The sequence below is a fragment of the Podarcis bocagei genome, assembly GCF_964188305.1.
Source record: "Podarcis bocagei genome assembly, chromosome: Z".
NCBI lineage: Eukaryota > Metazoa > Chordata > Lepidosauria > Squamata > Lacertidae > Podarcis > Podarcis bocagei.
The window spans coordinates 16929166-16951863 of record NC_138140.1 but is presented as its reverse complement, the minus strand read 5'-3'; the positions used below and the strand labels follow the sequence as shown (position 1 = coordinate 16951863).

Below are 22698 nucleotides of genomic sequence, written 5' to 3'. Positions count from 1 at the left end.
TCAAGCTTGGGGGCCAAATGCGGTCCTCCAGACCCCTCTCTCTGGCCCTTGGAACTCTCCCTAAGCCATTCCCCCTTCTTCTCAGGCCACACCCACTTTCCAGCCACACCCCTCATTGACTCAGCTTTGCACCCTGAGTGCTTTTGCCTGGCTGGAATGTGTCATTGAACTCTGATAGTGCTTCTTGCTTGCCTGGGGGGATATTATAGACACTGTTTGTGTGTGTGTGTGTGTGTGTGTGAGAGAGAGAGAGAGAGAGAGAGAGAGAGAGAGAGAGAGAGAGAACAACAACAACAATTAGCCAACTATACAAAGGTAATTATTTTACATTCATTTTGCCTTTGACTCCCGCTGTGTTAGTTGTAAAGAAACATAGAACCATGGAACTGGAGAGCTGAAAACGTTCCCAAAGGTCATCAAGTCCACCCCCCTACAATGCAGAAATTTCACCTAAAGATTTCCTGACAGATGGCCTTACAACATTTGTTAAAAAACTTACAATAAAGGAGATTCCATTACCTTCTGTCAAACAGCTCTCACTATCTGACAGTTCTGCCTAATGTATAGTCAGAAACCAAATGCAGTGAGAGACTATTATTTATTGAAAACTTTCAGTTAGAGAATAGAATAGAATAGAATAAAAGGAAAAGAAGAAAACAAAAACAAAAATTAAAGAAAAAGCAAAAAAATTGAAATTGTGATATATATAATTATGTAAGCAATATAGTTATTCCAACTAATGAAAAATTACTAACAATATATTACAGTTTTTACATGTGCATTTTTATAACTGCATTACAAATATCATTTTATTTATTCATGCACAGTCTACATCTAAATGCAATCTGTTCGTATATTGTGAGTGTTGTCATATCTTCTATCAGTTGTTTAAAGCGGGCCATGGTTTTATCTTTCCAGTAGATCAATATCAGTCTTTTGGCAGACGTTAGGGTGCAGAGATTCCATCTACAGTGAGAAACTTGATGTAGCTCAAGAAACAAGGGCTGCTATGTGCTACATTTATGGTGGAAAAATGCTCTGCACTCCCTCAGAGGCTCTCTTTTCTTTGCTAGGATTGCACAGGCTCCCATTCCCCCCCCCCCCCGCTTGAATTAAACCCTGCATGTATCTGATTTGCAAAACCTTCTCATTTATTTTCATCTTGTAGATAACGCTTAAAAAAATAATAAAAATGGCTGTGCTGTGCCATCAATGGTGCCTTTCCTCCAGGGCATACATACAGTCTAGAAAGGCTGGCTCCTTCCCCAAACCTCTGTAGGTTTTTTTTGGAAGGCGTCCAGCTGTTATCAGGGCAAGACAGGCACCACTGTTTACAGCCTTGAACGCAAATGCAGCTGAAGAGCAGAATATTCAATTCCAGGCATTTCCAGGTAGGGCTGGGAACATCCCTTGCCTGAAACCCTGGAAACCCTCAATCAGTTTCCATCACAGCCAGTTCTCTATAGGAATTTCCATTAACTTAAGAGCTGCTGCCTGAGTTTGCTTCTCCCCCTCCTTTTTTCTTTTCTGTGATGTCTTTTAGATAGCTAACAGGGTAAGCACCCACCCACCCACCCACACCCCTATCTCTTTCTCTATCTTTATATTCTATCATATCTATCTACACATATACATAGAGACTTTTTACTTCTAAGCTGCCTGGGGAGACTTTCCTGCTGAATAGCAGGGTAAAACATGTTTTAAATTAATAAAACAACAACAATTCTGTAAATTGCCATCCGCACCAAAATATCAGAATTTGAAAACACTGACAGAGCTATAGCTTTACCAAGTTTACAGAAGACATCAAATTATTCAGCACCATAAGGATAGAAGGGGATGATTGCAAAGAGCTCTAGAGGAATCTCTCCAAACTGGGTGAATATGCATGAAAATGGCAACTGCAACTAAGAAGAGCCCTACTGGATCAAACCAGTGGCCAACTAGATGCCCTGGTGGGAAGCCCACAAGCAGTACCTTGTGATGTATGTTAACTGGTTTTCAGTGGTATACTGCCTCCAACAGTGGAGGTAGGACATAATAAGAGCCTACTGGATCAGGCCAATGGTGATCTAGTCCAACCTCCTGTTCTCACAGTGACCAGCGAGATGCTGCAATAGGAAGTCCACAAGCAGGACCCGAGTGCAATAGTTGTTGCTCCCCAACAACTGGTATGCAGAGATAGTTTGCATTTGAACAGAGAAACTTAGCTACCATGGCTAAGAAGAGCCCTGCGGGATCACAGCAAAGGCCCATCTAGTTCAGAATCCTGTTTTCACAGTGGTCAACCAGATGCCTCAATGGGAGACCTTTAAGCAGAGCCTGAGCACAAGAGCATTCTCCCCTCCAGCAGTTTCCAGTAATGGTATTCAGAAGCATTACTGCCTCAGGCTGTGGAGGGAGAACATGGTCAATGATCCAGGACAGACCTAACAGTACATTCACTCATAGGGCATTATTAAAATGATGGACATTTGTTCCTACTGGACTGGGAATGGCCACTAACTTGGGCAGCTTTGAAAAGCATTTAGGCAAAAAATGGAGGATGAGGCTATCAATAACTACTAGGCATGATCAAAAGGTGCAAAGACCCTTCCTTCTATCCTTCTTTCTACTAAATCAGTCCAGTGGGGTCCACTCATCTCACAGTGGCCAATCAGATGCCCCACTTGCAGAACCTGGGTGCACAGATTCCCAGAAACGGGTATTCAGAGACATGCTGCTTCCAATGGTGGGAGAAAGAACATCGCTATTTTGGCTAGTAGCGATTGATATTCTCTTCCATGAATTGATCTAATCCTCTTTTAAACCCATTCACATGGATGGCTATCACTGCACACTCTTACCAATAACTGCTCCAGGAAATTGAGAGGAGAGGCACCCTTAGTCTGTACAGAGATTCCTTTATTAGCACATAGCACATCGCAGAAACATTTCTGCGCATTCCCTCTGCTGATGCAAATGTGCTCACTTATTTGCACTGTTGAGTGTGGCCAGCTAGCAGGCCTGGTGTGTTCCAGATTGAACAACAAATTGCACTGTTAGTCACAGAAGAATAAACACTTAGTTCGTTCTTCCTGGGAAGGAGAACAGCATCCGCCTGAAATGAAATGAAAAATTCCGCCCACAACTCTCCCGCCCCCTATAGTTAATCAGCTGGCTAAGCGTTAAATGGCTGGGCATGGATGTTCCATTCTATTCCTTTCTCAGTTTCCTTCCAGGGAATGGTTTGGCGGATGGGAGGTGAACTTGTATGGGGGCAGGAGAGCTCTTAGATTTGGAGCTTTTGTGCTTCACTCATGCTCAGCACATGATTGATATGGCTTGGGCCCAGGCTTACCTGAAAGATTGTATCTCCTTCTACAAACCCACCCAATGTACTCAGATCCTTGGGTGAGCACCTTCTCTTGGTCCCATCAGAAGCATGGTTTATGGTGACACAAGAGAAAGAGAGAGACTTTTCTGTGGTGGCTCCCATATTGTGGGATTTTCTCCCAAGAGATGTTGGACTGGCTCCCTCTTTGCTTTCCTTCTGCCTGCAGGCTAAGACCTTCCTTTTGAGACCAACTAAGGTGCAGATGATGCTGATCACTGGATTTGAAAGGCTAGCTCTAAATGTGTTTGCATGTATTTTAACTATTGTTATTAACTAGTTTCTTTTTATTACTTTGCATTATATAAGGTTGTTTTTTAAATATTGGATGCTGCCTTGAATCCTGTCTCAAGAGAAAGGCAGGATATTACTACTACTGCTGCTGCTGCTGCTAATAATAATAATAATAATAATAATAAATGAACAATAATGATTAATTTCATTGTTACACTGTGGAACTCCCTCCCACAGAAGGCAGTGATGGCCACCAACTTCAATGGCTTTAATAGATGATTTGACAAATTCATGCAGGAGGAGAGGACTATTGATGGCTGCTAGCCACGATGGTTATGCTCTGGCTCTGACCATGGAGGCCATCTCCTCCTCCGGTTCCTGAAAATGGCAAGAGGGGATGGTGCACTTGTGCTTGGGTCCTATTTGTGGGTTTCCAGCAGGCATGTGGGTGGCCACTGTGAGAACAGGATGCTGGACTAGGTGAGATCATCTTAATGTTCTTTGGTCAGTTGGTTAGAGCGTGGTGCTGATAATGCCAAGGTTTCAGGTTCGATCCCCATATAGGACAGCAGCATATTCCTGCACTGCAGTGGGTTGGCCCTCGGGGTCTCTTCCAACTCTACAGTTCTGTGATTCTAATGCATCTTCCTGTGTCCTGATTTCGTGCTACCCCCTCTGCAAACTCCCACAAATGTGGCCACCCTCCCCATTTCTCTTTTGTTCCAGCAGCCCTCAAATGCATCACCGCCCCATTTCTGATTCCTGCTGTGTCATGGACAGCAATGAGGGAAAGAAGATGCTGCCTCTTTCCTTGTCATATTTCCTGATCAGTTTTATCTTAGCACACACAGCCCCCCCTTCCCTTGCCGCTCAGTTTGATACTTGACAGATTCGGGTGGCCCTGTTGCATAATGCTCCCCTAATCTCACCCCCTCCCCACTTCTCCGCCCCCATCTGCTATTTCTCTCTGTGTTCCCCCCCCCCTTCCTGTTCCTTGTTTATTCCCATTTTATCTTGGCACGTGGGAAGGAGATGGTTCCCGCACAGCTTGGTTTGGGGAAGGGAGGATTAATTTCCCATCAGAACAGGTTGTAAAGGTGGGGAATTCAACTAGTGTTAAACTAAACAGCATCCAGCATGGGAGTAGCCAGGATTTTTGTTGGGGGGGGGAGGCCTTTTGTTGGGGGGGCAGAACCTCAGTTTGCTATGCCCCCCCTTGGCTATGCCCATGTTATCCAGAGAGGGAGTAATCCCCACCTCAATTTTGTTTCATACAACTGAAAAAGGGAGTGTGTGGGAAAGAATATGACATTCTCTTATAGGTAATGTGTTAAATCAAATCAAGTAGAAAAGAGCTTTCTCTTGGGCCATCTCTCACCTTGTGAGGTAGTCTGATAGTGTGACCTGTTTTAGGAGATTGTGAACTGAAGAAGGACTCCAATGGTGCTCAGTAGATGCAATGTAGAGCGTAGCTGCAGTCTCAGTGGTGCATCTGAATGGTTGAACCGAAATGGGAAACCATTGTTTGAAGTGGGTTTGTTAACCACACTGAGTAGCACAACCATGCCAACTTTATGCCGGTACCTCAGGCAGACTTGGGAGACCTGTGGCCATCTAGATGTTGCTGGACTACTCACATCCTTGTCTTTTGGACATGTTGGCTGGTGCTGGATGAGAGTTGGAGTCCAACAATATTGGAATGTGGTTCCTCAGCCTTGATCTCCGAAGGGGCATTTCTCTCTCATGGAGTAATGCCTTTTCCAAATAGAGTTTTTCTTTCGTTCTTGTATTCACCCGCCCTTTGAGAGGGGAATACCTTTTCTTAGAATGATCAAGACTGGGGAGAACCATGTAAGCCACCTTAACATCCGTGGAGAAAAAGAAGGGATATACATGCAAGAAAAGAACAAATGAATAAGTAAGCAAGCTCCCTGCTAGAAGAAAAGTAGCAGAGCAAGATAGAAGGATTCTAGCTAGCGCTTTTTCTATTTGTGGGGCAATGCCTTTTCTAAATGTTAATCAGCATGGATAAATATTTGAAAATGATATTTCTCCCCACCTACCATCTGTGGTGGTGCAGTCCATTCTATCAATATTAGGGCTGTACCACCTCCTGGATCAGCTGTGCTGAAAACGATAAAAAAATTCCTTTTTAATTTTGTGATGTAATATTCAAATTCAATAAAAATATGTATATCCAAAAAAAGGGGGGATGTAGGTGGTGCTGGCCTCTCTTTGTCTGCTGAAAATCTGGCTAAATGCTCTTGGAGGTGGAAGATGATGAGGTTTTGCTGTTGAGATAATTTCAGGGAATAGATTAAAGTGGAGAGCAGGGTCTGAAACCAGGTCACCCTCACTTCGCCTTCACCAGCAGAAGGCAGCCCTTGCAAATGTATCACCAGCTGTTCCTTTTGTGTGCCTGAGGTGTGTCAGCGGGATTGGTTTCACGGAAAGCACCTGATCTCTGACCTGATCAGCCCAGATTCCCCTGGGTGCCCCAAACGCAAGGGCTCCCTGTGGCTTATCTTGGATTGCTCTTTTAGAGCAGAGTTTTGGGGGCCGGGGTTGAATGGTCTCTCTCTCCTCATCTTACAGTGTCTATGAGAAAAGGGATATAGATTCACTCTTTGCTTTAGCCCTTTGTCGTATCTTAAGGTGTCTTTTGAGAAAGAGACCTCCCACACACAGGGTGTGGGGGGGAACCTTCCCCATGGGCCATCTTGGCAGGTGGGCAGAGCACCCTGCATTGTCTCCCTGGTCTTCCCACTGATGAAATCTAGATAGCTTGTTCCTTGGGGCAGAGACCTTTTCTTTTCTTTTGCCTTTTGATGTGTAGTAGGCAGCAATTGACACCAGCTTGAATGGTCTTAAAAGAGGATTCAATTCCCAGCGTTTACACATAAGGCTGGGAATGTCCCCTGCCTGAAACCTTGGAAGGCTGCTCCCATTGGCCCATCTAGTCTAGCATTCTGTTCTCAAAGTGGTTAAACCAGATGCCTGTGCAAAGCCTGAAGGCTGGACTTGAGTGCAATAGGAATGCTCCCCACTTGTAATTCCCAGCAACTGATATTGAGAAGCGTTGCTCCCCCCAACCATGGAGGCACAGCACAGCCATCATGGCTTGAAGCCATTGATAGCCCTCTCCTCCATGTATTTGTCCAGTCCTCTTTAAAGTCATCCAAGGTGGTGGCCATCACTGCCTCAAGTGGCAGCGAGTTCCATAGTGTACATTTGCACTGCATGAATATGTCCTTTCTTTCATCCACTCTGAAGCCTCCAACATTCAGCGTCATTGAATGCCCGTGAGTTCTTGTATTATGAGAGAGAGAGAAAACTTTTCGCTACCCACTTTCTTCACACCAGGCATAACTTTATAAACTTCTGTCATGTCACCGAATCATGATATGAATGATCCCGTACAATACAGTGGTACCTCTGGTTGCAAATGGGATCCGCTCCGGGGGCCGGTTCATAACACGAGCAGAACGCAACCCGTGTCTGTGGGTCACGATTCGCCACTTTTGTGCATGCACGTGACGTCATTTTGCGCATGCGCAAGCGGCGAAACCCAGAAGTAACCCTTTCCAGTACTTCCAGGTCACTGCGGGATGCAACCTGAAAACGCTCAACCCGAAGCAAACGTAATATGAGGTATGACTGTATAGGGGAATAGTGAAATCATTCCAAACCTCCTGTAATCATGTAGGGAGGATCAGGCGCCTTCTCGTGCCAGTCAGAGGAGAGGTGTGCCAGCCAGTCTTTTCCCCCGTGCAAGTGGGCTTATATGGAGAAGAGCTACCTATTTAAAAAACAAACAAACCCTCAACCTTCTAATGGCATGCTTTGATCAAGCCAGCCTACCCATAAGCCTCATGCGTGCATAGGAAAGGTAATCCAGAATCCCACAGTGACAGCTGCCGCATCCATCAAGGTCCCTTTTCCTGTAAATATTATTATAAGTCCTGCTGCTGTGTTACCTAAGTCAGAAATAACAGCTGGGGGAACAGGGTGCTGGTTAGTAAATATTTTGGCCATTTGTTCCTGTTGCTCCCACCACAGACTCAAGGGAGTAAGATGGATTTCCACTGTGTTTTGCCTCCCTTTGGATGTGGGAAACCACAAGAGGGAACTGTGCTCTGATCCTGCTTATGAGTTTCCCGTTGGGCTATCTGGTTAGCCCCTGTGAGATCTGGATGCTGGACTAGATGGGCCATTGTCTGCAGCACAGTGGAATGAAGGGGGTGCAAAATGAGACCACATTGCTGGATCAGGCCAGCTTGGCCAGCTGGAACATGGGTGGCAGTGATGGCCGCCAACCTAGCTAGATGGCTTTAAAAGATCAAGACAAATTTATGGAAGAGAGGGATTTCCATGGCTATTAGCCACAATGGCTGAACTCTTCCTCCATGGTTGGAGGCAGCAATGTTTCTGAACACCACTTGCTGGAAGCCACAGGAGGGGAGAGGGCTCCTGTGCTTAGGTCCTGTTTACAAGAGCGGTAGACTTGTAATCTGGTGAACTGGGTTCGTGTCCCTGCTTCTCCACATGCAGCTGCTGGGTGACCTTGGGCCAGTCGCACTTCTCTGAAGTCTCTCAGCCTCACTTACCTCACAGAGTGTTTGTTGTGGGGGAGGAGGGGAAAGGAGATTGTTAGTCGCTTTGAGACTCCCTAGGGTAGTGATAAAGTGGGATATCAAATCCAAACTACTCTTCTTCTTCTTCTTCTTCTTCTTCTTCTTCTTCTTCTTCTTCTTCTTCTTCTTCTTCTTCACTGGGGCATCTTGTTGGCCACTGTGAGAACAGGAGGCCGGTGTGATACACCCACCCACCCACTTTTACACAAATAGTTGAGTATAAATCTTTTTACTTGTCAGGTTGGTAACATTTGAACAACAAGTATTATTTCCAAACTGCTCCAGACAGCGTTTGCATGAAGTCCCCACACCTCTCACCTTCACAGTCAATATAGAACTAACAGAAATAACCAACAAACTGCCAACTGGCTATTCTCAACTGCTAATTGCCAACTACCAATTCTCAACTGCCAAGTGCCTACTGCCACATCCTTTCCCCAATACCATCTGTTCTTTGTGAAATACATTCCCAATGAAATTACATTACAAATACTAACATCAAGTAGGTGCAGGCCCATTGTCATGACTCTGGTATTGGCTCATTAATTTTAGTGGGTATACTCTTGAGAAGAACAAGTTGGATATAACCCCGTGTCCCTTGCTTTCTGCCTTGCTCAAGACTGTATCATCAGAGCCACCTTGAACAGAATCTGTAGCGCCTTGTCAATACTGTGAGGCACCTTGGTGATATGCTTCAAGCTGTTTTTCCCTCCCCTTTCTTCCTTGTGCAGGTACAAAGGCTTTATCAAGGACTGCCCCAGTGGGCAGCTGGACGCTGCTGGGTTCCAAAAGATCTACAAGCAGTTCTTCCCCTTTGGGGACCCAACCAAGTTTGCCACATTCGTCTTCAACGTCTTCGACGAGAACAAAGTAAGTCCACTGCTTTCCTCTGTGATTCACTCCCCCCTCACTTCCTTATTCTTCCTTATCCTCCCCTCTGAAGCATTAATGGAGCTTGCCAGTTAGAAGGCATGCACACACACACAGTTGCCAGGTATCACCTGAAGTCTCCAGACTGGCCTGGCTGCCTCCAGGTGGCAGGCAGAGGGCTTGAATCTCCAGGTGGGTGAGAGGGCCTTTAATTATAATAAACAAAATTATTAAGAGGATTGTGCATGCAGCTTGCAAGCTACAGCCTGGCAGGAGCTGGCTGCAAATTACAGTGTAGGGTCTGTCCTCCTCTGCTTCCCTGTCCCAAGTAACCTCCGTGTCTAGGGCCCACCCTCATGACATCACTGCCCCCTGTGACAACACCTTGGTTTCAGATTTCGGCCCTGAAATCTCAGGATCTGGGATGCTCCTGACCTGACAAAGCCTGGGCCAATGTCCCACCTCCAAACCATAACAATTTCCAGCACAGCTGGTCTAAGAAGGGAGGAAAATCCATCCCTTTGCTCCATAGTGGCTGAAAATTGTTGCCTGCTCAAGTCCCTAGGGGTGAATTTATTTACCCATTTATTGGTCTGTTGTTATTAGGGAGGAAATGAGATTAAGTAAAACTCCCTCTTTAAAGTAAAACCGGATCTCCCCTTGTTGAACTTCCACCCGCAGGTAAAGTCTATTTTCTTCCAACAGACCTCTGGGAACTGACTGTTTAAGGAAAGGGCTTTCAGAAAGTGCTGTGCTTTTTTATTATCTGTATTTCACTAGATTTGTTTTTATATGTTTTTAATCCTATTAATTTAATTTAATTCTATTAATTACCTTTTCGCTATTATCTTTTAAACGTTTTTAGCCTTGTATATTTTATCTTAGTTTGACTTAATTTCTGTAAGCTGCCTTGAGTCCTGGTCTGGGAAAAAGGCAGAATATAAATAATATTAATAGTTAATAATAATATCATCTACCAATACCAGCTCCAAGGTGCAAAAGACATGCCATTAAAATGAAAGAACAAGGGTGCCTCTGAGCATATTCTGAGTCTAGATATTTGTTTGCAGTTACACAACTGAGCTAAGCTCACAGTCCTGTCATAAGCATTTCAGTAGCCTTATTTAGGCAGGCTAAATAGTTTTATTCCTAGTTTGAACCCTTACTAGGGACTGGTAGATCTGTCAGTTTTGATTTTCCTCTGTGTCTCATTCCCCCACCGCCACAAATCATAATTATCTGAGCTTATTTTAATTTGTGTAACCCAACTTGAGTAGCAGTCTTCAAAAAAGGCAGGATAATAACAATAACAACAACAATAATTGCAACACTCAAAGCAGGAGGGATGGAAGCAAGACATGCCATGCAACTGTGGAAAGCCTCTGCTGGGACAACTGCCCCATCCAGTAAAAGTAGCAGGAATTACACAATCCATCGGGTTAAACATTGCCAACTGGTAAACTCACCCCCACCATCTCGAAACCAGCAGAGCTGCAGTAAAGCTAAATGCTAATCAGGCACCTGCTCTTTTCTAAGTTGTTCCTCACAACCGCTTTCCTCCTCTGGCATTTTAATGCATCCCTTTTCCTTTCCAAAAGGGATCCGAGAGAATTAGGTTTATCCCACTGAGGAACATCCCTCCCACCTTGAGCAAAGGCCATGACACTTGTAAGCATCTTTGCAGAACTGTGGATTAATTTACTTTTTAGGTGGGAAGGGAACTGGAGGAGCCCAGCACCTGGCTATGCTCACCACCATCACTGTGAATCAGTTTATATGTATGCCACTTTTCCATTTTTCATACTCAGTGACAGAATAAAATACAACAACATTTAAAGATAAGAACCTAAGAATGAGCTTAAGAACCTAAGAAGAGCCTTCTCAATCAGGCCAATGGCCCACCTAGTCCAGCATCTTGTTCTCACAGTAGCCAACTAGATGCCCCAATGAGAAACCCAAAAGCAGGATCTGAGCACAGGGGCACTCTCCCCTACTGCCCTTTCCAGCAACTGATATTTATAAGTGTTAACTGTTTGAATGGATTGTTTTGATGAGGGTGATCTGATGAAGGGTGGGCTAGAAATATACTGAATAATTTAACTTAAGGAAAGTACCTGTGAAGGTCCCATCTTAGAAAATGTATTCCTCTGTTAGGCTGCATCCACACCATACATTTATAACACCCACCCCCAAGAACCTTTCAAACCGTAATTTGTTAAGAGTGCTGAGAATTGTGGGCTTCCAGGGAGATGAATGGTGGTTCGGCTGTCTCTCTGTTAGCTCGCGATTGATGATAGTCAGATAGATAGTCCGACTATTAAATCACTCTGGTGATAAGGGTGATCAAAGAGTACCTTGAATGCTTTGATCAAAGCTGTTTTCTGCTGTCTGCACCTGGGGGCTTGGATGGGAGCTTGAAAGAGCTGGCAAGCTAAGGAGTGACATTTTGCCGAAACACCATGTAAACACCCTCCATGGGTAGAAATATTCACACCCTCTCTTTTTAAAACATTTTTTAAACCACAAACTAGAGAGAGATTTATCTGTCTGCTGGTGGAAATCTACAGTCCAGAAACTTGGAATAAGAAATTTCTGTCATTAAGAAGAACAGAAGGAAAATTGGTAGTTAAAGTAATAATAATAACAACAATTTTATTATTTATATCTTGGCCATCTGGCTAAAACAGAGTGAAAAGCCTGAGTTATGGTTGACAATAAATCTTAAATGGACAAGGGAATTCTTGGTGTGAAGTGTCTTCCCCCTTTTTCTGCTTTTTGTCATTAAGGAAACTGAAAGTTAATTGGCCAGTACTCCAGCATTCCTCTGAGATAAGAGCTATTGAAGCTGTGACCTTTAGGAAATATTAAAGTAGACTGAGCTGTTAATAACACCCAACACATCAAAAGCAACCAGTATGGCAAAGGTACCTTTGGATCTCCCAGTGACTGTTGGTATTGGAGAATGATGGAGAAATGCATAGAAAAGAGTGGGATGAATGAATGACTAACTAACTAACGGGAAGATGTGTCAACACCTTTCAAACAAATCAGGAAGAATGCTCCCTGTTGTATAACCTTGCAAACAAATTGGAATGAATGCTCATTAAAGGCCATATATAATCTAAAAAGACGAAGAAGTGTTTACTGCCTCTGATCAGGGAGGCAGATCACAGCCATGGCGGCTAGTAGCCATCTAAAGCCTCCTCCTCCAGGGGCCCATCTATTCCACCATCTTGTTCTCAGAGTCGCCAGCCAGATGCCTCAGTGGGAAGTCAAAATTAGGATCTGAGCACAAGGGTGCTCTCCCCTCCTGCATTTTCCAGCAATTGGCATTCAGAAGCATTAGTGCCCCAGCTGTGGCGGTGGAGCATACAAAACAGATCACAATTTAAACAAAATGTCTGTAAGACAAGCAAGCATCCCACACTAAAAGCAACTGAAATGATGCCTGACAATAAAATATAAAACATCCACTAGGCATGGAGAGGGGCGAGGCAGGTGGGAAAGTTGGCCTTGATAGTTCCAACAGAATCTCCTTTGTAGCAATGCTCAGCTATGCTGTATTTCCAGGTGCTTGAGGAATTTTGATTTCTGTGTCTCCCAAAGTGAATTGGGCATGGATTTTGCAGCTCCTGGACTTAGATGTGTGGATTAAAATATCCTCCAGAATATTACACACAGAGCTCTCGGCTCAACAGATTTAAACATGTGAAAATTCTGTGAGTGCAGTTTGGAATAAAATGCATTTACAAATGTGTATGTGGAATTTAAATTCCACAAGAACATCTTGTTTGGGGATAAAACGCTTCCTGAAATACGTATTTAAATAGGAATTTTTGTCCATATTTTTTCAAAACAAGCACAGATTAAATTGGCCGCAGGACAGGATAGATTTTTGAAAGAGCGTGTGAGGAATTAATGTGGAGCAGAAATAGATTGAGGCTTCTATCCCTTGCAGCAATGCAAGAGAGTGCATGGTGTCCTTTCCAACTGTGAGATCCCACCTTCTTCCCCAGTCATCACAAACTACCTTGTTTGGGAAGCAGCCTTATAAGAGTCAGGGCTATTGTTCCATCAAGCTCAATAACATCTGCACTGACTGGCAGCAGCTCTCCAGGGTTTCATACAGGGAGCTTCTCTCCACCCTACCTGGAGATGCCTCGCTGCCCTGGGCCATACTAGGTGGCTCCAGCCTTACCAAATCACTTTTCTGTTGTTCTCAGGATGGAAGGATTGAGTTTTCCGAGTTTATCCAAGCCTTGTCGGTCACTTCCCGGGGGACGTTGGATGAGAAACTGCGGTGTAAGTGGTCAACTGGATTTGAAAATTAAAACTGGTCCTATCAGCATTCAACACTCTAAATTAGGGCTCAGCTCCCACAATCCATCCCCAAGCAAAACTGACCTTTGCAATGTGAGCTAAGGCTTTCTTTTTGGCATGTGGCACCCTCAGGATCTTGCCCCTTTCCCTCTTGCTCTCAGATAGCAGCTTATGAAAGTCTTCTGCTAGGACTGTACATAGCTCACACATGCGCATGCAGACACACACACCATCTAGGCATCCAGATGATGCCTAGATGAGGGCGGGGCTAACAATTAATTAGGGCTTTTAAGCCTCAGGTCAGCATAACTCTCCCTAACTTTCTACTTGTGGTTTCAGGGGCCTTTAAGCTGTATGATCTTGACAATGATGGCTACATCACTAGGAATGAGATGCTGGACATCGTTGATGCCATTTACCAGATGGTGGTGAGTGTTTGAAAGAGCAGGATGCAATATGAGTAAGACTCCAGCTGTTATTTATAGAAAGAGAAACTAGGTGGAGGGAAGGGTAAATGCTAGGCTCCACCCTGGAGGATCAAAATTTGGTCACCTGGGTAATTCACAAACCATTTCCAGGCAACCAGTCAAGGATGCTTCTGTAAATGGGGGAAGTTGGGAGTTTATGTTGGTTTTTTCCCTAGGCTGCTACAAATTATACTCCTTGGGGTGAATAAAACCTCTAAAGGCTTTTGTAGTCTTAGGCCAAATTCACACCATACCTTCAAAGCACTATGTTACTAACTTAAACGGTAAAAGGTTCCCCCCTAAAATTCTGGGCACTGGAGTTTGTTATGAGTAGTTTAACAAGGAGTCCATATTCACAGGGAACTCTGGGAATTAATTGTAGCTCTATGAGAGGAATAAGAAGGTGCCCTAAGAACTTCCAGCACCCTTAACAAACTACAGGTTCCCAGAATTCTTTGGGAGAAGCTTGTTTATTTATTTCATTCCAGGCCAGGAGGCAGAGACTGAACCCCCCACCTTCTCTTCCCTTCCCTTCCCTTCCCTTCCCTTCCCTTCCCTTCCCTTCCCTTCCCTTCCCTTCTCTTCTCTTCTCTTCTCTTCAGGGGAACACTGTGGAGCTCCCTGAAGAGGAAAACACCCCAGAGAAGCGGGTGGACCGGATTTTTGCCATGATGGATAAAGTAAGATGCATCCAGACATTGTCTCACCTTGAGGCAACCATCCAGAAATTGCCAGGCCCGTTTTCCCTGCCACCCTCCCACACCAGAGATCACAACCAATGTCCCCCATATCCTGTTTCAATGAATTTGAGGGTGCCTTTTGAGGGTCCAGAAGGCAGGCTGTCTCCTTCACCCTGTCGTCAGGCTTATTCCGACATGTAGCAAACTCTCCCTGTGGGCAGAAATGGATCCGGAGATCTGCACAGGCAGTCTCTGCAGGAGGAGGAAGAATTATAGCTGAGTGGCGTAGAGGGAACTCAGACCCAGGGGCAAAATGTGGCCCTCTGCAGTTCTTTATCTGGCCCTCGGGGCTCTCCTCAGACCACTGCCCTTATCTGCTTCACTTCAGAACTTCCTGAAGTGTTTTTGCTTGGCAGGGATGTAGCCTTGAACTCTGATCATGCCTCTTGTTTTCCTACATGTTGGGTAGAGAGAGGTGTGTGGGTGCAATCCTCTGACTTTGGTTGTTCAAATGTACAAGACAACACCTGTTGTTCCACCCTCTTTTGCATATGGTCCCATCTATTATGATCATCTGGTCCCCAGAAGATTTCCCATGAGGGATTGAGGCCGTTGGCTCTAAAGGGATACATGTAGAACATCTGTTTCAAAGGCAGAAGGCCCCATCATCTCCAGTTAATACTGGGAAAGACTCCCTGCCTGATGGTCCTGGAGAACTACTGCCTGTCAGGATCAACAGTACTGGGCTAGGTAGGCCCAAATGGCTTGACTCCATACAGAAACAGTATTTTGGGTTGAGGATTGAACCTGAGAGCAAGCAAAGCCACAGCTTATGTTCAGTCTCTAGCATCTCTAGGTAGAAAATGTGAGGCTGGGGAGACCTGAGCTCGAATCATCCCTCAGCCATAATGGGCCAGTCACACACACACCCCTACCTCACAGAGTTGTTGTGATTATCCTCTCTGATCCCTCACTGTTGTCTGTTGTCCTAGAATTCAGATGGAAAACTCACCCTACAGGAGTTCCAGGAGGGCTCCAAGGCTGACCCTTCCATTGTTCAGGCGCTCTCCCTCTATGACGGACTCGTATAGCTTGCAGTCTTATGCTTTGGTAAGTGGGTGTATTTTTAAAAAAAGATAGAGGGGGGCTGTGGGGATGTGGGGTTGCTTTGGGAACATCTGGATGCTGTGCCCCCTCCCTGATTTATGGGGAATACATCCTCAGCTTTCTTTAAGAGGGGGTTCAGAAAAGGGCAGCCCAAATGATTAAGGGGATGAAGCAACTCCATTATGAAGAAAGGTTGCAGCACTTCGGACTTTTTAGAATAGATAAAAGGTGAGGAAGAGGTGACATAATAGAAGTTTATAAAATTATGCATAGCATGGAGAAAGGGGATACAGAAAGTTTTTCTCCCTCTTGCATAACACTAGAAATCGCTGACATCCCAAAAAGCTGAACGTTGGAAGATTCAGGACAGATTTTAAAAAGTCCTTCTTTATGCAGTGCATAATTAAATTTTGGACCTCCCACAGGAGGCAGTAACTTGTGTGGCTTTAAAAGAGGAGGGGACAAATTAATTACACAATGGCCATGCCCTGCCTCCATGGGTGGAGGCAGTAATGCTTCCTCTGACTACCAGTTGCTAGAAACTTCAGGAGGGGAGAGTGCTGTTGTGCTCAGGTCCTCCTGAGGGTTTCCCAGAGGCATATTGTTGGCCATTATGAGAACAGGGTGCTAGACTAGATGAGCCATTGGCCTAATCCAGCAGGCTGTTCTTAGGGTTTTTGAATTTGATAAAATTTTAATTGATGAACAGGTAGAATATGAGAATAGCATTGCTCAACTCATTGTCTAATTTTCAAAATTTCCATTCTGTGAATAATTTACTGATTAGTGGCTTGTCAAAATACATTGGGTTTTATCCAGTTAGCCTGCTCATGAGGAGACCCATTGTAATTAATAAACCTAAACAAGCCATATTCATTAATATCAGTAGGTCTCCTTTCAGTTGGATATGCAATGAGAGGACACATTTATCAACCTGAATGCAAGTGCTGGGAGTTTGGAAATCTGTCACAGGAGTGGGTTCTGCCTGTGAGGTCAAATAATTGGCAAGCTTTTGATGTTCATATTGCAAGTTTGTTGTGTCAGTAGAGTCAGCAAACACCACCAAGGATCAGCAGACCATTTGGAGAGATCAACTTATTGCTTTCCAAATCTGATTTAGAACTAATAAAACCTAAAACAGACAGCCATTAGAGTGATAATAGAGGGGTTCCCAGAGTGGTTTAATGAATCAGTCCCTCTTTGCAGGGAACTCAGGAAATTGTAGATCTGTGAGGAGAATAGTAAGTTTTCACAAGAACTCTCAACACCCTTACTGAACTACAGTTCCCAGAATTCTTTGGGAGAAGCCATGGCTGCCTAAAGTGATATTGTGCTTTAAATGTATGGTGTGAATGTTGCCTTAGTCTGTAAGCATAGGAATGTCCATCAAGTCAAAATGTTTGTAACAATTTTGTCCCCCTTTTAACTGCTTTTCTGCTCCCTTTTTTTCAGACACACCTGAAGGAACCCCCTTCCAGTGCCATCAAACACCCACCTCAGACCAGACTCTCTCGCCTGACTTATGCCAGCCCCTCATCGCGCTAAAAACGTGGGAGAGGGGTGTGCTTGGAGCGTGACGTCAACCCAACCACTTTGTGCTCAAAAACCAGCTCGTCATCTCCATTTGCCAGCATCTGCATTTAACAATGATTTAAGAAAAAAGAAAAAAGAAAAAAAGAAAAGTGGGGGCGGTGGAGGAGAAAGCAGTGATGAAGAGGATGATGAAAAGATAAGCGCCATTTCCTTGGGGCCATGAAGAATACTCTCACATGTTAATATTCTGTTTTGTTTGTTTCGAATGGATTAAGAACGAGCACCATTTTAAAATATCTCTTATGGGGGGGGGGGAGAATCATGCAGACTGGAGATGTAGGGTCCCATTAAGACGTCTTGTGTCAGGGCGCCACTGGACTGGACCGGAACTGTCAGAGTGGATGGCTTAATTGCAGCTAAGCTTTTGCTTTTAAAATCCTGGGGGTGTCGCACGTGTGCGTGTTGGGGGGGGTTAAAAATCCATTTGAAATTGATGTCCATCCTCATTTGGGTTTGTGGTTCAAATTGCAATGCTACACACACACACACACACACATTATTATGATGATTATTTGGGGTGTGACATTGTTATTGTATGCTCTCATTTTGTGTGTGTGTGTACATGACGGAAAAGTGAGACGCTTTTTCTTCTTTTGAATGACCTCTGAACAAGCGGTAGCTATTTATTTGCCGGTTTTTGTGTGTCAAAGCTGCTGTATAATTTTTTTGTCTCGTGTCTCCGAAAAAGAACAAACAAACAAAAAAAAAACTCATGCTGCAGGGGTGTTGTCCCTCACAGAAGAAATCTAAGCCAAAAAGAAGAAAGAAACAAAGAAAGAAAGATCCCCACAACTTATATATGTCTGCTGTGCTGCCTGGCTGGGGTAGAAGGGGGTCAGTGTGCCCTCTGTTGTCTTTCGTCCATCTATCCATTGCCCTACCCCAAAAGGCCCCAAACTTCTTGCTCTTGGCAGGCCTTGCATCTGGGACTTGCGATGTCTGCAGCACCCCCTCTGAATGCTGTCTCCCCACCTCTTTTGTATTTCTTTATTTTCTGCCCCCCCCCCCGCATTCATTTTGCCATTTTGCCTACATTGTAAAAGAGGAATGATGAAACAATCCAGTACCCCAAGTTTTTCTCTCTCTCTGCATGAAACTAAAGAAGTGTTAATGTGGCCAATCTTGTTGGAGCTTTAAAAAAAATGACAACAAAAACACAGTTCTTTCTGAAAGGAAGTAATAATAATGACGATGGTGATAATAGTACCTCTGTTTTTGTTTGTTTGTTTGTGGGCTTTTGGATTCTTACTTCTTGTTGGGAGCATCCAATCTTTCTCTAACTCTCTTCTGTTTTAAGGCTAATACCACCACTGGGGAATTTTAGCTAGTTCCTCAGAATTCTTTGGAAGTTTCGTCTAAGGGGGGAAACCTCTAAAAATTAGCTGCAACCTCACTTTGGACAGAACCCTGGAATGACATGGTGGCAAATGGATCCCGTGGGAGAAAATTCACTTAAGGGGTTCAATACAGAGGCTCAAACCAGATTCTCAATTAGACTTTTACTTAGTAATGTATTACAGGTCAGATTCCAAAAAGTCTGTGAGAACTTTCCATTATGAAACACACTTTATTCTGCCTTTTCTTTCACCCCAGCACCTGCCAACCATAGTCATTGGAAAATGTTGCCCAGCCTAATTTGTACTTGCAGAGGGCTCTTTGCATCTTATCTTGAGCTCTTTTTTGCTCTAACTTTCGACTAGGCCCCTCCAAAATTGGTTCTTACTTATTTTGTGGTTAGTTCATAATCCTGCGCACGTGAAGCTGGCTTCACTAAACATAGATCTCAACTTCAATTCCTCTGATAATTGTTCCATCTTGGGTCAGGGAAGGGGAACCTGTGCCCTTCTTAATGTTGCTGGAGTCCGGCTCCCATCTTCCTTGACCATTGGCCATGCTTGCAGGGGTTGCTGGGACTTGTAGTTCAATATCATCTGCAGGGCCACAGGCTCACATCTCTGTCAAGGATAAATTCCCAACTCCAGGCCTAGTCCTGTTCCTGTTATTGCTACTGTGGAGCTCCAAATTCCATACCTGCCCAGGGAGCTGCTAACATGAAACAGAACAATTTTATAGCTGGCTGGTCATGTGAGACGGGTAACCTGTTGCTGGATTACAAAACCCACCAGTCTCAGCCAGTACAGCCAATGGTGGTCAGGGATAATGCAGGTTGTTGCCCAGCAACATTGGAGGGCACCACGTTGGATATACCTGATATGAAGAGTCTGACTTCTCAGGAATGGGACGTTTTCAGGTCTGGACCTCTATTTGGAGATGTTGCCTGCTCAGCTCCTGTATGTAATCCTGGAGGATTGGCAGGCTTCTATTTTTCCCATGAGGGCTAATCAAGCTCTGGGTTGATCCTGATTGGAAAATGGTGGGATGTGATAGTTCTCTGAGGTCAGCTGCTGCCCTGCCCAGGAATAGTTGTAGCTGTCATATAAGCAAAAACTATTGGAAGGCACCCTGATCTGGAGGTGTGGTGGGGATTGCAAACCTGTCCAAAACAGGCAACTGACCTATCATCTGGACCCATGCACCCACAGGGTGTCCATCTTGCTAGGATTCAGCTTCAGATTGTTGGCTGCCATCCAGCCCATCACCTTGACTAGACGCCAGGTCAGTACTTGAATGGCCTGCCTGATTCAGATGTTACAGGGAGGTGGTGGTGGATGTCATCAGCATATAGATGGTAAAGGTAAAGGGACCCCTGACTATTAGATCCAGTCGTGACCGACTCTGGGGTTGTGGCGCTCATTTCACTTTATTGGCCGAGGTAGTCGGCATACAGATTCCGGATCATGTGGCCAACATGACTAAGCCGCTTCTGGTGAACTTGAGCTGCTCACGGAAACGCCATTTACCTTCCCGCCGGAGCGGTACCTAGTTATCTACTTGCACTTTGACATGCTTTCGAACTGCTAGGTTTACAGGAGCAGGGACAGAGCAATGGGTGCTCACCCCGTTGTGGGGATATGAACCGCCGACCTTCTGATCGGCAAGTCCTAGGCTCTGTGGTTTAACCCACAGCGCTACCAGCGTCCCATATATAGATGATACCTCACTCCAAAACCCCTAATGACTACATCCAATGGCTTCAAATAGATGTTAAAGAGCATCGTGCATAGTTAAAACTATGGAACTTGCTCCCACAAGAGGCAATCATAGTCGACTCAGGTGGCATTGAAAGAGGATTGGGAAAATTCATAGAGGAGAATAATGGCTACTAGCCACAGGGGTTCTGCTCTGCCTTCACAGATGGAGGCATCAGTGCTTCTGAAAGCCAATTACTGAAAACAGCAGGAGGGGAGAGGGCTCTTGTGCTCAGGTCTTATAATCATAGAACTGTAGAGTTGGAAGGGACCTTGCGGATCATCTAGTCCAACTCCTTCCAATGCAGGAATATGCAGCTATCTCATACGGGGATTGAACCTGCAACCTTGGCATTATCGGCACCACACACCAACTGAGCTATCCAGACTAGTCTTGCTTTCTGTTTTCCCACTGGGGCATCTGGGTAGCTTATATGAGAACAAGAGGCTGGGCTAGATGAGCCACAGTGGCCTGATCCAACAGACTCTTATGATACTTTGTTCATAAGTATCTATATCAGTCTATATCAGTTTCAGGTTTCTGTATCGTCTGAATATATTTCAGCCATTTTGGGGGTACTGCATGAGTCCCCCAATTCAGACAGGGATGAGAACGTTATTCATCACCACACCACCAAGCTTTTCCAGGAATCAGGGCACAACTGTCTTCTGTGTGTGCATGAGAGACAACAAGGTCTCTATTCACCCAACTGTGTTCCTCATTACACAAAGGCCTTTCCTTTGTGAGAGCACCAATCTTCTCACGTTGACTCCCACCCAGTGGACAAGGATAGGTTTGTGCTGTTAGTTGGTTCCCCACCCCTAGGCTACAGCTCATGTAACCTTTATCACTCAGGAAAAAAATGTTCCAGCCCTCTGGCACTTTTATTGGGGGGGGGGAGGGAGTCAGATTCCCCCCCAGTAGCACTTAAATATCCTATTTTGAGAAGGCCTGCTTAGAACAGCACACAGTATTCCTGAAGTGGACACATTGCCAGGTTACATAACAGTAGGTCAGATTATTCCTGCTTCATTGTCAAGACCCTGCAAACATCAGAGTTCCCACAGGGTCAGAAGTAAATGTGGTCAAAGGTAGGCTGGGAGGTTGGGGCAGGAAGAGGCAAGGCATGCCCATCTGTAGCTACTCAGGACTGACATGGATGTGAGGGTTTTTATAAAGCCTGGTGTGTCCCTATTGGCTTCAAGATGCTAGCTCTTTGGCCACTGAGAAGATGTCTTCTCACCCTTTTTGCTGATGGGTACCAATCGCAATGAAAGTCAGCCACTGAGGATGGGCTCCTGGGGTCCCTCTGGAGAAAGTACATGGGAAGAACATTGAGGGCTGCAACGGTGGACAAGGAAGAAGTGTTGCTGTGGATATCATGAAGGGACCCTGCACTTTTGAATTTGCCACTAGACTACTGCGGTGTCCTATAGGGAACATGTAATCTAATGCCCTTGGTTTCTTGAGAGACCAGAATTCTGATAGGTGGAGGAGGTGATGATGACTGGTTGTAGAAGACCTAGTCTTGAGAGACCCCCCACACCCTTCAGTACCGTACATAAAGCTACCACTTTGCACCAGCATCACAAGACCCTGTTTTGGTCTCCATGAGTTACCAGTGGTAGGACCTGACATCCTTTGGAAGTTCTCGCCGCCCCCCTCTGGTTCATTTCATGTAACACATTAATTGGGCTTTCACTTTGCCACATGTAAGGAGCAAGGAATGGGTTGTCCATCCATCCACAAGGTGCTTCAGTGCTGTTGGCTGGTGAGCGTGCATCTTTGCTGTTTCATTCAGGATTCACATCCTAGCAGGAGATGGATCCGTGGGGTTGCTAGGCAACTGCATCCCCCACTGACGTAGTGGTGTTGCCTGGTGCCACACATCAGCAGCCCCAAGCAGTGAAAGGATATTTCATTTTGCTCAGCAAGACCCCGCAGAGGACAGCTTTTATGAAGTGGCTTTGAACGAAGGGAAGTCATTCAGCAGCTCCAGAACAGAAAGCTCTCTGGAGTAAGTAATGTGATTCACTGCCTCCTCTAAAATCCAAACCAGTTTCCAACAGTGCTGCCTTCACCTTCTCAGGGGCAGAGCATCTGCTTTGCATGCAAATGGTTTGAGGTTCAATGCCTGGCATCTCCAGGTTAGGACTGGGAAAGAAACCCTCTCAAAGATACTGGAGAGCTGCTGCCAGTCAGTGTAGACAATACTGAGCTGGAATGGCCAAATAGTATAAGGCAGCTTCCTATGCTCCATGTCTCCTTCCTCAGGATCACAGTTCAAGCTTGAGGAGGACTCTTTACAGTAGATTTTCACAGTTGGGGTT

At 45.0% G+C, this 22698-nt stretch overlaps 1 protein-coding gene and 1 long non-coding RNA gene across 4 annotated transcripts in view; one reads left to right on the top strand and one right to left on the bottom strand.

Moving 5' to 3' along the window:
• The window catches only part of NCS1 (neuronal calcium sensor 1), a 64094-nt gene extending 45610 nt beyond the window's left edge, over positions 1-18484 (top strand). For all 3 annotated transcript variants that reach the window (XM_081179512.1, XM_081179511.1, XM_081179513.1), the window contains 6 exons: positions 8973-9111; positions 13335-13413; positions 13771-13859; positions 14501-14578; positions 15571-15688; positions 17138-18484. In XM_081179512.1, coding sequence (XP_081035638.1) covers positions 8973-9111; positions 13335-13413; positions 13771-13859; positions 14501-14578; positions 15571-15669 — 484 coding nt within the window. In that variant the 3' untranslated portion in view covers positions 15670-15688; positions 17138-18484. The remainder of the gene's footprint in view (positions 1-8972; positions 9112-13334; positions 13414-13770; positions 13860-14500; positions 14579-15570; positions 15689-17137) is intronic.
• LOC308578922 lies at positions 1469-8445 on the bottom strand. Its single transcript, XR_014004215.1, has 2 exons — positions 8380-8445; positions 1469-8328 (listed from the first exon to the last, which is right to left on the bottom strand). It is a non-coding gene; the product is annotated as an uncharacterized lncRNA (long non-coding RNA).
• Positions 18485-22698: the final 4214 nt, after the last annotated feature.